Source organism: Cricetulus griseus (assembly GCF_003668045.3).
Source record: "Cricetulus griseus strain 17A/GY chromosome 1 unlocalized genomic scaffold, alternate assembly CriGri-PICRH-1.0 chr1_1, whole genome shotgun sequence".
Lineage (NCBI taxonomy): Eukaryota > Metazoa > Chordata > Mammalia > Rodentia > Cricetidae > Cricetulus > Cricetulus griseus.
In genome coordinates this window covers 33,030,364-33,047,572 of record NW_023276807.1, presented here as the reverse complement: position 1 = coordinate 33,047,572, position 17,209 = coordinate 33,030,364, and the positions used below count along the sequence as shown (strand labels likewise).

Below are 17,209 nucleotides of genomic sequence, written 5' to 3'. Positions count from 1 at the left end.
TAAGTTCGCTGATAGGTGTTCCTTCTGAGAAACTCTGCTCTTAAAGAATGAAGAATTTCCACACCTCAGTAGGTTCAGGGCTGTCAACTGGACCAAACCAGAGTTAATATGTCCAAGGGAAGCTCAGGAAATACACTGGGCTTTCAAATAGCAGTACAATGGGATTGATTTCTTCAGGGCTATGCTTAAAATGCAACTTGAGCATTTTGCTTCAGTCTGTTAAGAGTTTGGACTGTTTCCTTCATTCCTTTTGTCACAGCCACTCTTAATTAGTTCTCTCACTGTGAAAACCTGGAGAAAGCAGTGACAGGAAGTGGAGCCACACTACTTTACTGAACAGTCCAACTGAGCTTGGGAGAGAAATCAGGAGTGTGGGAATAAAAAGGGCAGCACTCACAAAGGGGATAATGAACAGGCAGTCCCCATGGCTGGGTCACATCGGACACAAGCACTCTGTCATCAATAATGTGGGGTGCTTGCTTGCCTATCATCTGCTAGACACTGGGCTAGGTGCTGGGCAAGATACAGGGCAGAGCTGACAGCATGCCCTCAAAGAAAGGACTTACAGTCTACTACAGGGGTACACAGCCCCTGGGAACATCCTGGGTTTAATGAACCCCAAAGCACAGCTGCGGACTTCTTCCTAAAACCTGATGTTTACTATAACTGGTTTCCTTTCACTTTAGCAGCTTCACAAAAACATATACATATGGACATCTTTAAAACACTCAGAAAAAAAAAACTCATTTTATTATAAAAACGTTGAATATTTATTGTAATTAAGAAAATCTTCACATACATATTCAGCATTTTTATGGATTAGTTTTTTGTGAATTTAGTTTTTAAGTAAACAATTTTCCAAACTGCATAAAAACTATGGGATAACTTTTTGAAACATACATCGTTGACCTATTGGCAGTCTCACAGAAAGTTACATACATAGGCTTGCTGCTGAAAGCCAGGGAAGCTTTTGAAATATAGATGTTTACTTACAATCAAAGGTCACAGCTACAAAGTCTGCTCTGTACATCTGTTGCATGTTAATTCAAAGTGTAACACAGCAAAACCTCCACTAACCTGTACCAGGCCCCTCCAAAGCTTTAGATCCTTAGAGCCCATTTCCTAGCATAGAGAACTAACTAGCCAGACAGACCACTGTAAGGTAACTACCAGAAAAGATATTCAAACCAACCAATTTTCCTAGTACATTCTTAACAGTTTCTGATTTTATTATTTTCCTCTCAGCATAAAGACACTAAATGCAATGGATGGGCATGAAGCACACAGGTGAAGCTGTTTCTAGGTGAGACGGAAAGGGATATGCGGAGTGCTACATTTTAAAGTTCCTTTCTAACTGCAATCACTCTACTGAGTATCTTGCAATTACCCTCTTCTCCCAGAGTCATGTCTGGGCTCATACTATCCATAGATCACCACAGTTTGTTAAAAATCAGAAACACTAAATCTCTGTAGAGACTTGATCAGACTTCTATAAAACAGAGACCAGAGATATGCTTATCAAACATACAAACTTCCTAAGGCGAAGAACTATTACAAACTAAGAAAGCTGTGCACACATGAAACTCAGTTCCTAAGAAACAGAGCTAGTGGCAGGCTGGAGCAGCCATGTTAGTCCAGTCACATTGTGCCAGGTGGGCTTTCCCGGTTTTCCTTACCAAACTCCTAAAATTGCACTTTTCAAATAAATGATTATTCTAGAAACCTTCAGTCCTAGTTTGTCTGTGCTAGACCAACAGACGCACCTGAGGTCTGGCTTTAATGCTAGAGGTTTGCTAATGGCTTCCTTAACCAGGAAACACCCAGATATTCTCAGCTTTGACACTTGCAGATTTTACACGTCTAGTATCTGTTCAATGTATAAAGCTCAACTTTGTAGGTGTGAAATGTAGCAGAAGCTCAGATCATTATGAACTATAATCTTTCCATCACCTCCCTGACTTCAGTTAAGCAACATGATTTCCTGTTCATGATCTGATGAACAGAAAATACTTCAGATCTATATCGGAGTAAAGAGTCACTTTATAGACAAGGAAACAGTGAGCCTGAAATGTTTAATGAAACTGCTAGTGCCAAACTAGGGCTGTACCTCTGACTTACTACTGGCATAAAAACCTCATGCACATGCATTTGTAAGAACTGCACCACCACATACAAGAACTGTTGAAATGAATGCCACTAAACAGTGATATACTTTACATGAGGTAAAGAGAACAAATGCTAACTGATTTATGCTAGTGGAAGAAAGGAGCCCTTTTAGGTTACTGCTGGGTGGAACTACAGTGTCTAGTGTCTGTTCATGGATTTAAGACTAGCCAATTTGCAGCTGGTAACTGAGGGTGCTGATCCATGCAAAAATAATTTTACACCAAATATAATTATATATTTAATTATATGTAATGTATTTAATCTCTAAATTATTTTACAAACCCAAGTAGTTTTAATATGGGTAAAAATGAGTACCCACAAACAAAAATACCATTGTGTAAGTTGCTGGCTGCTAAAAATTAGTTTCACACTCTATCATTCCTAGATGGAATGCAAAATAATAAAAACCACAATTAAATTAGATGAATAGGGTTAATGCGTAAACCCAGGTATTAGAAAACTCTACCACTTGCTGTCCAATTTGGGTGCAAGTCGGTAAATTTATGGGTTTCAATTTCTTCACTTGCAAAGCTAACATTTGCACCATCTACCTCATTAGGACTACTCAAGACAACATTCAAGCAAATGAGAGAATTTTGTAGATGCAAAACCATACCACAAATATTCTTACTATTCCAACTATTAAAATATGGAGCTAAGAAAACTGTAGTTAGCTAAAGAGACATGTTCAGTGGGACAAATCCAGTTCAAGAAGGCAATCCATGCAAACAAACATTTTCAACTTTCCATGGCAAAGCTTAAAATTTATACAGATATTCAAAGGAGCATTCTGCAAACACTAAAAGACACACATTTGGTTGAGTTGAGACTTTAAAATGAGCCTGCAAGATTTTACAGCATACAAAGAGATTCTTGGTCTTTGGAGAAAGCTTCTATTCACCTAAGGAAGACAAGGATTATGGGAATTTCTAAACAAATGGAATAAAATTTTACCACTCTGCTCTTTTGTAAACCAGACTTCAAAGATCCACACTAATGTTCCCAGTAATCTAACATACACTAAAAGATAGAGTGGTCACGTGTAAGTCACAATCACACAATCACTGTCAACTTGCACAAACACAAAACAAGTAATTCAGAATTCTTATGACTCTATAGACACCTGGAAGTTTAACAGCCCTTTATGCTCATTTTGTATCCATAAGACAATGCAAATATAAGAAATATTTCAATCCTACCCTGCTTACAAGTTCTTCCTATGCAGTGGCCCTATTCTTACACTCCTCCTCTCTGGCAATCTTTTGTTTTGTTTGCAAAGCTATGCTTAAGCAGCCCATAACCTTTCACTTCCACTATGTCTTTTGATGTTAGTCTATCTTATACCAAAACAGAAAGAAAAAGAAAAATATAGCCAAAAACAAATGAAGATAGCTACAGGGGAGAGATGAGATGCAATTCATGACGTATAAAAATGTGTTTCAAATTCAGAATAATTTAGTAACTCTTCGTTATTTCATATTTATCTGGAAATGGGACAGATACATGTCCTGATCCTGTCACCAGAGGTAGAATTCCAGCATTTGGTACAACATTCCAAGATAGCGTCAAGGTGACATTTCTGTTTCCCCTATAAAAAGATGTCATAAACAAAGGTTAGCAGAACTTGTCATTTAATAAAAATACTTCCAATCAAGTACTACTAATTTTGCTATTCTATCTAGCTCTTTTCCTAAACCTTTTCTTATAAACCACAAAAAGGTCAACACGACCTGAGATCTTGACCATCAATCAGTCTGATTTCCTGTTTTGTGAAGAATAAACTGAACGTCAGGAAAAAAAAAAAAAAGAATCAAACTAGAAACCTAGCTATCTGCCCTCGATCCAGCACATCATTTCCTGACTGAGTTCAGAAAGCAGACCACTCCTGATAAAGTCCATGTCCCTGTACACTCAACAGTAAAAGCTACTGCATGTGTTAGTTTTCTGTCAACATGCCATAAGATAGTTATCTCAGAAGAGGGAATCTCAACTGAGGAACCCCATCAGATGGGCCAGTAGACAAGCTTGTGGGGCTTTTTATGATTAATGATTGGTAGGCGGTACCATCCCTGGGCAGGTTGTCTTGGAGTGTGTAAGAAAGCAAACTGAGGAAGCTAACAAGTAGCATTCCTCCACTGTCTCTGTTTCAGTTCTTGTCCTTGGTGATAAACTGTAATCTGTAGACCAAGCCTTTCTTCTCCAGTTGATTTGTTCATGGTGCTTTATCAGTTACAGCAAGCAAATATAACAGCTGTGGACTTTTTCTGTGATTACTGCACTTTGAATTACTAGAGAAATGATTACTATACCACATGCCAATTTTTGTCTTTCCTCGGTCTTTCAGCTGAGTTCAAAAGGCATCAACACCTCTCTCCCAAACTGTTTTAAAGCAAACGCTCTACCATTGAACTATTTCCCTAGGCACACACTGTTTCCTTTAAAATAAAAATACAGTTTGTTTTTCTCTTAACCAATCTTACTTAACAATATTAAAAATGACAAAGAGTCACTCACTTGAGGCCATTTCCATCATCGAAGAAAAAATACTTTGTCTTCATATCTTTCAAAAGCAGCTTCGGATTATCACCTCTCAACACAATCTTGTCCCAAAGGACGACTTGGTTCAGAGCCTATGTCAAATTTAAAGTCACTTAGATAACTCATCAGAAACATTATCTTTTCAAATTCAAAGTCTAAGTAAGCAAAGAGCTTGATGAACAAATGGAAATATATCCATTACTCACTAAAGTGGGGACTTAATTCCAAATTAGTGTTATCTTACTGGATTTTTGAGGTACCAGAATTACAAACACAATTTACATATACTCATCATAAAAGTAACACTGATCCTCACAATTTTTGATACCCACTGAATAGTGTTATGTGCAGCAGTGACTTCATTATTTTGAAGAATAACTTTTCCTATTTTTAAAATTCATTTTGATGATCTTGAAATGTAGGTATCAAACTCTTACTTTTGAAGGAGAGCTTTTTCTGCTATCTTTAAAATATATTTTGTCACTTTAAAGCTCTCCCCAGGATTCCCAGTTCCTAATGAAATACCCAGCATAAAACATACACTCCCAATAATTAGCTGTAGTGCCAAAATTAGTGCATGATGCTGTTTAGCATGCTGCCAGTACAGGTCAAAAAATAATAATAATACAGGTCAAATCAAATATAGACCCACTTTTAATTACAAATTACCTATCTATACTGATGGAAAACACAGAACTACTTTGGCAAAAACAACACAGAAGCATTGTTTCTATGCATCTCAATCTGATGTGTTAAAACTGTTCTGTGCTTTCAGTAGTGGCACTACAAGAGGAACTAAGGCAATCAAACAATACTCTGCTGTAGGTCAGCATGCGCATCTTTCTGGATCCTACAATGCTGGAGCGCTACGAGGTACACACACAGTATCAACAGGCTACTGCAGGGGAAACAGCTTTCTTACCAGGGGAATGTCTTCCGAAGCTCATTTGTTTTACCTAAGCTATGCAGGTTGGGTACTTTGAATATATATAAAATTGATATTCTTGGGCCAGTAAGAAGACTCAGTGGGTCCAATCCCTGAACTCTTAAGGTAGGAAAGAACTGACTTTCTAACAGGTCAATGTTTATAAATCAAGTTCTTTCATAAGAAATAATGTTTAAAAAGAAACTATTATAATATACTTAAAGAAATACTTACATTATTTTTTGTTGAATACTCTGCTGACAAATAAAGAAATAACTGTTTAACATTCCAATCAAATATGTTCTCTAGATGTAAACAAATTAAGGACTCTAAATATTACAAAGCAGGACACAACTTTCAAACAGATCTTATTCTTAAAACAACTACAGCAACATGAGCATTAAAACAAAATACAACAGGTAGTCCAGAAAAGTACCAAATCACTAATTTAAGAGAAAAACACAGGATAAATATATTGTAAAATCTAGAACATTTGAAAAGGGGTGTGTATCAGGACAGGTTATTATCTTCCCTGCTCCTGTAAATATAACTAGCTGACATGTTTATTATAAAAATAAACATAAGAAACTGAAGCTGTAATTCTGTCTAAAGCAGAACCAATCATCACTATTCAAAGAAGCAACAGGCACATACACACAGAGATCAGGTAATTAACCAAGGACAGCATCCTATACAAGTTGACTTGGGTTACAGGTCAGTATAAATCACGATGTCTCATTGTGTGGGATTCTTCGCTAGGAGGGAAGAAACACTAATATGGCTCCAGTCATCATGGAGAGGTGTACTCACTAGACTGAACTACAATATTCTGCCACAACTGAGAAATGAGGGAGCACAGGGATTTTATTAGGTATCATGTGCAAATTATTGATTTTATTATGTGTATACATATTGATAGTAATAGGCTTATTATAATCTGTGAGTTATTGTTCAGAAATGAAGGGTCTATAGTAGTTCTTTATGAAAGAAAAAGAAAACCTGAACAAACTGTAAGATTGGTAATTTATAAAAACAGTAGTCAAGAATGCCCTTATTTCTGATCCTTAATCCTGCCTCTCCCTCTGTGGTGCTGGGATTATAGGCATGACCCACAAACCAGTTCATACAGTGCTGGGCAAGCCCTCTACCAAAGACTTACATTCCCATTGGCTTACTGTAATTTTCTAGATTACGAATTACTTTCACCTATATATGAACTCCTTCTCACTGAAATTTTAAAAGTAGGATGAAAATGTAAACAAAGTTTATCCTAAGGTTTTTCTGATTACATGTCTGTCTACTTCCAAAAATAAGGGTACATTTAAAACTAAATCCTACTCTATAACTAAATCCAGCAATTTGTTGCATAAAAACTATAACTAGTTTCAAGATTGAACAGCAGGTAAACCTGTCAAATATATGCTTGATGATGATGACAATTATTATAATACACTTCCAGGATTCTAACCTGTGACCTAATAAAGACTAAAGTTGCTAAGATGATCAGCTGCTCAAGACAGAAACTGAGATACAGAGAAAACAACTCATCCTCACTCACAGTAAATCTTCATTAAGATTTCTGACTCTGCAATGCTGACATAATGCAGCATTGTCACTTTAATAAAAGGCCTTCTGAACCACCATAGATGCAATTTCTTTTTAAACATGGGGTTTGGTTTGTTGTTGTTTGGTTTTTTAAGACTGGGCTTCTCTGTGGATCAGCCCTGGCTGTCCTGGAGCTCACTCTGTAGATCGGGCTGGTCTCCAACTCAAGAGATTCACCTGCCTCTGCCTCCAAGTGCTGGGATTAAAGGAGTGTGCCACCACTGCCCAGCAACTTATGGGTTTTTTTGTTTGTTTCTCTGTTTGTTTGTTTTCTATAAGAGATGGAGAATTATGTGGGAATGAAAATGAACTATTTCTAGGCAGGCTGAGCTCTGGTGATTTTTTTCTTCTTTAACCAAAACTGATCTTTTATGTTTTCATTCCTAGATTCAAATTAATGTTTAAGTGAAGAGTTAATCTATATTCACACAATTAACTCAGGAGTCCCAAGTTTTCTTAAAGTGTGAACAAGGAAATATCAACACTATTTTACTGATGAAAATGTGGTAGAGTCAATATTCATACTCACTCTTCCTCTAATTTCTACACTTGCATCTCATTTCAAAACTACAGAAAAAAAAACAAATATTTTTGTTGAAGGATATCAGCAGTTATATCAAATGTGATGAATCCCAGGTCACTTCTTTCTCTAGGGCCAGTGAAGTCTTCTACATTTTTTCTGCAAGTAAAAATGAAAGTTTCACCATTCCTCAAGGAACACAAAATTTACCCAATTTAAACCAGCAAGGGCTAGATGTGTATACCAGTAAAACAGAAATTTCACAAAGACATGAGTAAAGTTAAGAAAACTGTAAGTGTATAAGTAAGTAAATATTATAATTCAATATAAAAGAAGGTAGTCAGCTATTTTCATTTGCCTTAAGAGAACCTCTGAGAAAACACAAGGGAGGATAAAAAAATAAAAATAAAAGGAGAATGCAAATACTTCTTGGAGAGCAGGTAAGAAGAGTGAATGAGGCTGCCTGTGACCACAAGGTGATCTGGAAAACAGCATGTTTATGAGAGTGTTCCATATGGCAGAACCACCATGTATTTCCACAACTCTCTTATATCCGTACAACAATCCTTCCAATTTCTTTCTTCGCTATCAACAAAAGTAAGCAAGCACAAGAGCAAGAAAGTCATTTAAGATCACATCAACGTTTAATTCGCTTCAAGATCACCTAGGCCCTCACAGAACTGGAAGTAATGTCGGGGCTGGTATCTAAGTCACATATATTTAAATCATCCACAGTATTCAACGAAAGTCAATATAGGGCAACTTAAAAATCAAAAGCAGCAGCAGTTGCAGCAGACAAAGTGGAGGCAGTTGGGATTCTAACACACACACACACACACACCAAAAAAAAAAAAAAAAAGACAAACAAACAAACAAAAAAACACCCTTAGGCTAAAGAAGACCTCACAGAGCAAACAAGAATGATAGAAAACAGAGGGAAATGCTATAAATAAAACCAAGCAGTACGTGAAGAGCAGTCACTCTGAAATTCTATTTTTAGTGTCTCCAAAGACTCATCCAGGTTGCTGGCTAAGAGAATGACAGTAAAAACAACAGGAAAGCGCTGTGTTTGCAGGCTAAGGTTTGTGTAAACCGGCCCAGTGCACCCTGCCCACATTTACAAGGCAGCGGTGGTGTGTCCAGAGGTTGCAAAGGCAAAGCCTAAAGCCTGTAAAGGGACTGTCAAAAAGAACCAACTGTGGAGGGACGTGACACCAGAGCCAACCACTGAGCCTCTCCAGCCTCTGTCGAGCAAAGGCCACGGGAGCGCAGGGCCTCGGCCCGTGGGCTGACACGGCGGCCCCCATGCGTGCTCGCAGGCGGGGAGGGGCCGGGCGGAAGCGCGGGCGTGCTGGTGTGTTGCTCGCCCATTGGCCAGGGTGGGTGAGGACCGTGAGGAACAGGAAGGAAGGGGAGCAGGGACCCAGGCCACTCGGGAGCTGACCGCGCAGGGCTGGGGGTCCTAAGGCCCCCGGGGCCACGTGTCCCCGGGGTGGGGGACCCGGGGTGAAGGGTGGGGACCGCGCACACACCCTCACCCCACCCCCGGCAGCCCCGCCCGGCCGCACTCACAGCATGATCCGCGAGACGTGCAGCCGCACGGGGACGCTCCGGTCTTTGAAGGCGGTGGTGATGAAGCAGCCGAAGGTGAGCGCCGCCATCACGCTCAGCGAGAAGGCGAACAGGGAGTTCGCGCGCGACAGGACGGTGTTCATCGTGACGACCTTCCCTCGGGGGCCCTGTCTCCGACACCCGTCCCCAGGCTCCGCTTCCCGCGGCCGGCCGAGCACACCAGTCCCTCCCACCCGCGCACCCCGGTGCGCACGTTCCCGGAGCGCGCGCCGCAGCCGCCGCCGCCCCGCCTCCTTTCCGCTCCTCGCCCTGGAGCGCGCACGCTCACACCCACTGGGGCACACCCACCGCGCGGCAGGGCACGCGCTGGGGGCGGGGCTCCCAGCCAGTCCGCCAATCAGCAGTGAGCACTGGGGTTGGGTGTTGCCCCAGGAGACCGCCTCCAGGGCTTGCTTCTTCCTTGGTCCCTGCCTGGTTGGGTGGGTGGGTGAGGCGCAGCCATTTGCCAGTTCGCCTTCAGTTATGTTTTGGGGGACTGCGGTTCCTTACCTACACTTGTTGTGACATTCACTTTCAAAGCGCGTGGCTCCTCTCTGTCAAAGCCGCTAAATTACGACTTTTTTTATAAGGGAGAAAAGTGAAGTTTCTCAAGCCCCTAAATAGCAGAGAGGAGCATTAAATATGCACCTTGGCTTCCGGCCACCCCGCCTTAGTCTAATTCCTGTTGCTTTACTTTCAACAGAGAATAGAAATTCCGCTTACATGATGTGTGTTCATACCACAATTCCAAATATTTTCACCTAACCAAAATAGGTAAAAGAAAAACATGTTGTAGACCATGAAAGGTGTCAATGAGAAACTGATATTGGTTGAACTCCTTTCAGTCGTTACCATTCAATAATTTCATACAGCATGCAGACAGGATCTTTAAGAATTGCCTAGCACATGTCAGGAACAGTTATTTCTAAGCCTTATATGGAGAATGTAGCACAAATACATCTTGGTTCAAATGGAATAGGGCCAAGAAATGAAATTTGTAGTGATTATAATCTGTAAGGTCTTTAGTTGTGTTAAAACCTTGATTTTTTTTTTTTTTTTGCTCTCCCAAGTAGCCACACTTTATTTGATAAAGCAAGGTTCTACTAAATACTTACTGTGCTTCAAGTGACATACAAATGTATATTGATCACTTTCTACCCCCACTGAAAGGTATAATCGAGTAAAGTATCAAAATCAAACCAACAGTCTAAATTACAAAAACAGGTATAATTACTGAGAAATGCTACATAGATCTACAGACTTAAAATGAAGTCAGTCAAACTGCTTTTAAAATCATGTGAATACATAGATCAACTCCAGAAACAAAATCAAACATGAACTCTAGAGTCTGAGCTAGCAGAACTGCTCCTCCACCTGTCCCAGGCAAAGCTTCTTGTCTGGAGTTGATCTCTGTATTTACATGATTTTAAAAGCAGTTTGACTAACTTCTTTGCCAAAAGAAGTTTTCCTAATAGTTTGCCTACTGGAATCTTCACTAGCAGAAGGATCTGTTTGAATCTACACAACAGCAATGGGGCATTTCCTCATTATTCTGCCACTTCTCTTGCAATGTGCTGTCTTCTCTAAAATCAAATCCTTTATTATCAAAATGATATTTTAGCAGTTTGATAGCATTTTATTATTTTAATGACAGAAACTCCTAAAGGCAAACAGGATATATATCCACCAAAACCATACTGCCACTCTGCTTGATGGTCTGTAAAAGATTTAATTATGCTTGTCAGCTCTTTAGCATGGTTCAGTTGGTTTTAAATTGCTCTGACCTAATTGAAGTTATTGTGTGCAAATAATGGTCACTCCGAGTGTTCACAGGCTAGTGGCTGCTCTTCATGAAGATAGAACAGCTCATGTGAGGAGTTCTCAACAAATAGCCATTGGGCAACATCTTTCTGAAGGAAGATGCAAGTTCATCAATAAGAGCGATGTCTTGGGACACACAGGCTATTGCTGAATGACCTCCATATGCATTATCTTAGCTACAGATAGCAACAGATGTTACTATGACAAGAACTGGACAGCATCTACCAGAAGCACAGGTCTTCCTATCTATAGATCTTTTAGATTTTAGGAGACAGGATATACAGTTACATTTACAATGCACAACCACTGATAGCTGGTGCTACTACCAAACACTACTAAGATTCTAAACTTAAAGTCAAAATGACCTAAGTTCTACTTTTAAGTATGTGAGAGCTAATCTTTGTTGTCCACCTTTCTACATTTCAAGTCAACTAAAACCCAAGCTGCTGTCCATTCCTGTGAGGGACTTTTGTCATCAGATCATTTGAATCAGGAAGGACCACCCTAAATCTGGGTTGTACCTTCTGTGACAGTCAAGAAAAATACATGACATGAGAGAAGAAAATACTGGTTTTTGACTGCTTGCCCTCACATTCCCTGAAAGTTCATCTGTTACTACTTCCTGCCTTCACAGGGTATTAGAACCACTTACTTTTAATTCCAAGGAGACTGAAGACAAGTGGCTCTCTGTGAATCCTCTGGGATTTCTGTGGCAGATAGGGACTCCTAAGACATCTAAAATCTGGGACTGAACAATTCAGGCTTTCCAGTGTGAGACAGCCATTTTTTTGGACTATCTGAACCACATCCTGTAAGCCAATCTAATAAATCCCCATGGAATATTTACAATCACTCCTTTGGTCTGTTCTGTGAGATACTAATATAAATACAAGTTGAGGCTGTGCTGGCAAACAAAAACTTTGTGTTTCTATGACTTATCCAAAGAATCAAACATAAAGACACTCCAAGAACCAGGAGTCTTCGAAGTGTCAAAGTCATCATCAATGCCACGGCCAGGCTGCCAGCTCAACTTTAGTTCATGAGTTTACTGGTGGTATTATAGGAGGTTTTGTTTGTTGCTACTTCATTAACTGATATGCACAACTCCTATTTCTGTTAGATTGTGGAGCTCACACACAAAGCTGCAGCAGAAGCAGGAGGCACAAAGGGGAAATGGAGGTGATGATGCTTGGCTGGTTGGAAAGGAATGAGCTCCAAGTAAGACTTAGTGACTAAAATTGCCTCAAATGGGTTAGCATATTTGTTATAAAATGTCCAGCACAACACCATTCTCTTAAAGGGGAGATTGTTTTTGGAATTTTCAAGAAGTGAAAAATACCAAGGACTTGGGACTGAAATTTGATGTTTAAACACAATTTATTTTCTATGTATCTGTGTGTGCCTGCATGTATGTGTGTGCACTGTGTGGTTGCCTAGTCTCCACAGAAGGCAGATTTACCTCAAACTGGAGTCGCAGATCCTGAGCTGCTATGTGTTACCTGGAATGCTGCTTGGGTTCTCTGTAAGAGCAGCAGGTACTCTTAACTACTGAGCCATCTGTCCAGCTCCTACAGCTGAACTCTCGATGCTCTAAAGATATTATAGTTATTCGGATGAAAATGTGGGTTGAGTTGGACATGATGCCTCGAGTGCATTGGAATTACAATTTCAGTGAGGTTTCAACTGTAACCAGTCCCTAAGAGTGTCTCTCTCATGGAGGCTGAGCAGAACAGGAAATTGAAAAAATTATTTTTGCTGGAGGATTTTGATTGTTTGCTTTCCTTGTATAATTAATAACAAGAAAAAAACTCGATTTTGGATTCCAACTCCAAATGAACTTATTTCCATTTTTATAGTGATTATGAAATCCAACAACAAATCAAAAATTCATAAAACAAGTGTGCATTTTTACAGATTACTATAATGTGATCATCCAGGTTCAAGGAACAGAGGGCTGTCCCTCCTTGTCACACTCCCTGCCTCTCAAAGGTAACTACCAACTCAAATAGGAAACAAAAGAATGCTTATGCTGCCTAAGTGTGTGTTCCTAAACACAACAGCTCACTTTTAACTCCGTATGGAATTTATATATGTAAAAGTATACACTATTATTTTTTATGTAGGCAATAAATTCCAAAGTATGATATCTATGGAGGTCATACATGCATAGCCGTGTTCTGTTTTCATAACCAGCTAAGTGCCTGTAGGACCTGGCTTACTGATGGTTTGGCTGAGTTGAAATGTTTCAGCCATGAGGCTGAACCATAACAGACATAATTTCTCCATTCAGTGACTGGAACTAAGTTCCATGCTCACATTTATAGCCAATAGTTCCCTTGATGAATCTCTTTTTATTGTTCTTGGAGGTGGCCAGTCTCCTAACTGCTTGTCTTCATTCTTAGAAAGCATCCAGTTTGGGGCCATAAACTGTGGAAACAAATTGTAGTTGCTAAAGTAACTGTCTGTGTGGCTCTCTTAGATAGCCATGATAAGGGCCATTTTTTATTACACTAATGAGATTAGGCCAAATGAGTGGCTCCCTGAGTCTCACATCACCTGGTTTGTAGACATTCCTGCCTAGATTTGTAACCACACCAAATATGGCAGCATATCTACATAGAATATGGATATTCAAAGGATGTTTTTGTCTTTTGTTGTTATTGTTGTCATTAAGGTGACCATATGTAGCAGGAATGTTTCTGGCCTGCCACGCTTCCACCGCCCTTGAGTCCTGAATGAACACTCAGAGACTTATATTAATTATAAAACTATTGGTCAGTGACTAGGGCTTCTTATTGGCTAGCTCTGTCTTAACAAGTAACCAATTTCTATTTATGTATTTCCACATGGTCATGACTTACCGGAGAATGCTTTGCACATCCTCTCTCCCTGGGCTCTACATGGTGACTCCTGTCTACTACACTTCCCAGAATTCTACTGCTCTGGTAACCCCACCTATCCTTCCTCTCTGGCCACTAGCCACACAGTGTTTTACTCTTCATCCAGTAAGAGGAACACAATACACAGAAGGACAACCCTATCAGCCATATATTTAATTTCAAAACTAGAAATAGTTTAACAGAAAAATGTTGCAATAAAATAAAATTTAACACTATTTTGTTAACTAGATGATATTACATATGCAGATTGTAGAATAGGTTCATACAAAGGTTTTTTAAAATGAATACACGAATATAACACTAAAGTCAGAAAAAACTAAATAGGCAAATAAATAAAAGTAAATGAAAATAAAAAACATATTGTGTGAATGTTAAAACACAACATAAGGGAACCTGAGAGATGGCTCAGTAGTTAAAAACATTGGCTATTCTTGCAGAAGGCCCAGATTTGGTTTCCAGCACTCACAAGCAGGCAGCTCTAGCCACTTTTAATTACAATTTCACAGGATCTGATGCTTTCTTCTGGTCTTGGCAGTTAGCTGCACACATTCAGATACATATAAAATTAAAATAAATAAACAAACATATAATAATTTGTTGATATTCGTTGTAATTATAAAAATTACAAAAAAAACGTGCCATTTGACAGCTTGGGTAGAAGGGTTTTTTTAATTAGGGGAATCAAGGAGGAGGGGGAGGGGGAGACTGGCCTCTGGAGATAGGAGCAGCAAAACAGAAAAGAGAGGCAGGGGACACAAAGAGACAGGCAGAGGAGGAGGAAGAGAAGGAGGAGGAGGGAGAAAGGAGGGAGGGAAAGAGGAGAGAAGGGAAGAGAGAGGGAGAGAGAGAGAAATGGGAGGTGGGCAGGTCCCTCTCAAAAGGGAATGTAGTGAATGTGCACTGGTGGTGCTCTTAGTGGCTACAGCTGAGGGTGTATCCTGTCAGAACCCCAAGGGCAGGCCAATACAGATGCCTGAATACTAACAATATCTATTCAAATACTCTAATGAGCATTTGGACTAGACATTTTAAAAATTCTAAACATTTTTCAATTGTTTGTCCAAATACTCTAATAGTCTTTCATTTAAAGACCATCCCATATTTCTTTATGTTACTTCATTTTCATGATTAATTTTTTTATTTTTTAAAAATTTTTATTTATGTATATTGGTGTTTTGCCTGTATAAACGTCTATATGAGGGTACCAGGTACCCTGGAACTGTAGTTACAGACAGTTGTGACCTGCTGTGTGTGTGCTGGGAATTGAACCCCAGTCCTCTGGAAGAATAGCCAGTGCTCTTAACTGCTGAGCTATCTCTCCAGCCCCTTCATGACTAATTTTTAAAGGTTGACAAATTAAAGTTATTCTTCTTTACAGATACGACTTTTTCCTTGTTTTTACTTGTTTATAATTCTGTGCCTTTATGTAATAACCTTCAATCATTTCCAACCCCTGTTTTCCTCCTTCACCCTCTTCCCCTCTCCCAATGGCACCCTTCTTCTCAATAAGTCCCTTTATGTTTTTATGTCTTCTTTTTGTGTGTTGCTTGGTGTGTTGAAGTCCAGTGATTTGGCCAAGTATTCATGGGGAGTTAACCAGTGAAGTTGCACCAGGGCTACACCACTGAAGAAAGTGAGATTCCTTCCATAAACAAGAATTAACTGCCTATGGTTCCTCTGGTAGGAGTGGGCCTCACACTGTCCCCTTCCCCCTCAATATATGATTCAATGGCCCAATCTTGTACACATTCTGTGCAGAAAACAAAAGCCACAGTGTATTCATGAGTGCAATAGCCATGTCATGTCCAGAAGGGTAGATGTACAACAATGCAGGAATTTTATATTTTTGATGCTTCCGATCTATGAAACTGAGTTTGTTTTATTCTTTTAATCCCAGGAATAAAGCTGCAAGTCAGGTACATGATCCTTCTCACTGTTGGCCGACTAACTACATCACTGGTGTGGCTGCTGATAGTCTTTTGCCACAGTTAACAGTTTTCTTCCTATGATTTTATGCTTCCAATCTGCCTTTGCTGCTACAAATGGTAATTTACCAGACTAGCCATTAAAATGAACAAAATATATATTTCTTATAGTTCTTCAAAGTCCAAGGTCAAGAGGTTGTTGAACAGATTGATTCTGTTCTTCACAGGACAGACAGAAGAGCAGGAAAGACAAATACCTCTCGAAAGCCTCAGATCCCAATACCATTTCATTGAGGAGACCACATGACCAAGGCAACTGCTAAAAGAGAAAGCCTAATTGGGGCCTTGCTTACAGTTTCAGAGGATTAGTTCATTATTATAATGGCAGGGAGCATACAGGCATGGCACTGGAGTAGTAGCTGAGAGCTTTACATCCTGATCCACAAATAGAGAGTTTGAGAAAGAGGGCCTGCAAGGGCTTTAAAACCTCAGAGCCCAGCCCTGCACCAGTGACATACCTTCTCCCAAAGGCCCCACCTCCTAATCCTTTAATGAGCCTCTGGTGGCTGTTCTCATTCAAATCACCACATTCTACTTCCCCACATCAGTAAGCTTGTAGCCATGTCATAATGCAAAAGCCAACTTCAAAAGCCCCATAGTTTTTCACAGTCTCAAGACTGTGAAATGTCAAAAGTCTCTTCTGAGACTCATCATAATCTTTTAATTGTAATATCCTTCCCCCATAAAAGCAAAAATCAAAAAGCAGATCACATACTTCCTACAACATACAATGGCACAAAACATACGTTACCATCGCAAAGGAGAAGAAAGGGAGTAAGGAAATGCTGAACCAAAGAAGACTGAAGCCTGGCAGCACCAACTCCACATCCGCATTTCCATGTGTGATGTCCAAGTGTTGTTGACACCCCCAACTTCTTTCAGCTTTGTTGATTGAACCATGCTTCTCTCTCTTGGGCTCCACACCTGGTCTGCCTCTCTCCTCGGCAGTTACCCCACAGTTCAGCATCTTCAACATCTTGGTGTCTCTAATGCAATCCAGGCTTTACCTTCACAGCTTCATGAGATGGCCTCATGCCCTCCATGCATGCAGTGACTCCCTGCCACATGCCTGGCTCAGTGCCTTTCTTTAACCACAGAGGAAGACCCCTTTACTTCTCCTGCATTCTTCCTTTCTTTT

General features: G+C 39.9%; 1 protein-coding gene across 1 annotated transcript; it reads right to left on the bottom strand.

Moving 5' to 3' along the window:
• Positions 1-746: 746 nt before the first annotated feature.
• Spcs3 (signal peptidase complex subunit 3) lies at positions 747-9,595 on the bottom strand. The gene is made up of 5 exons (XM_027391043.2): positions 9,327-9,595; positions 7,840-7,913; positions 5,864-5,940; positions 4,681-4,796; positions 747-3,754 (listed from the first exon to the last, which is right to left on the bottom strand). The coding sequence occupies exons 1-5, from the start codon at positions 9,467-9,469 to the stop codon at positions 3,622-3,624; spliced, it is 543 nt and encodes a 180-aa protein (XP_027246844.1). The 5' UTR covers positions 9,470-9,595; the 3' UTR covers positions 747-3,621.
• Positions 9,596-17,209: the final 7,614 nt, after the last annotated feature.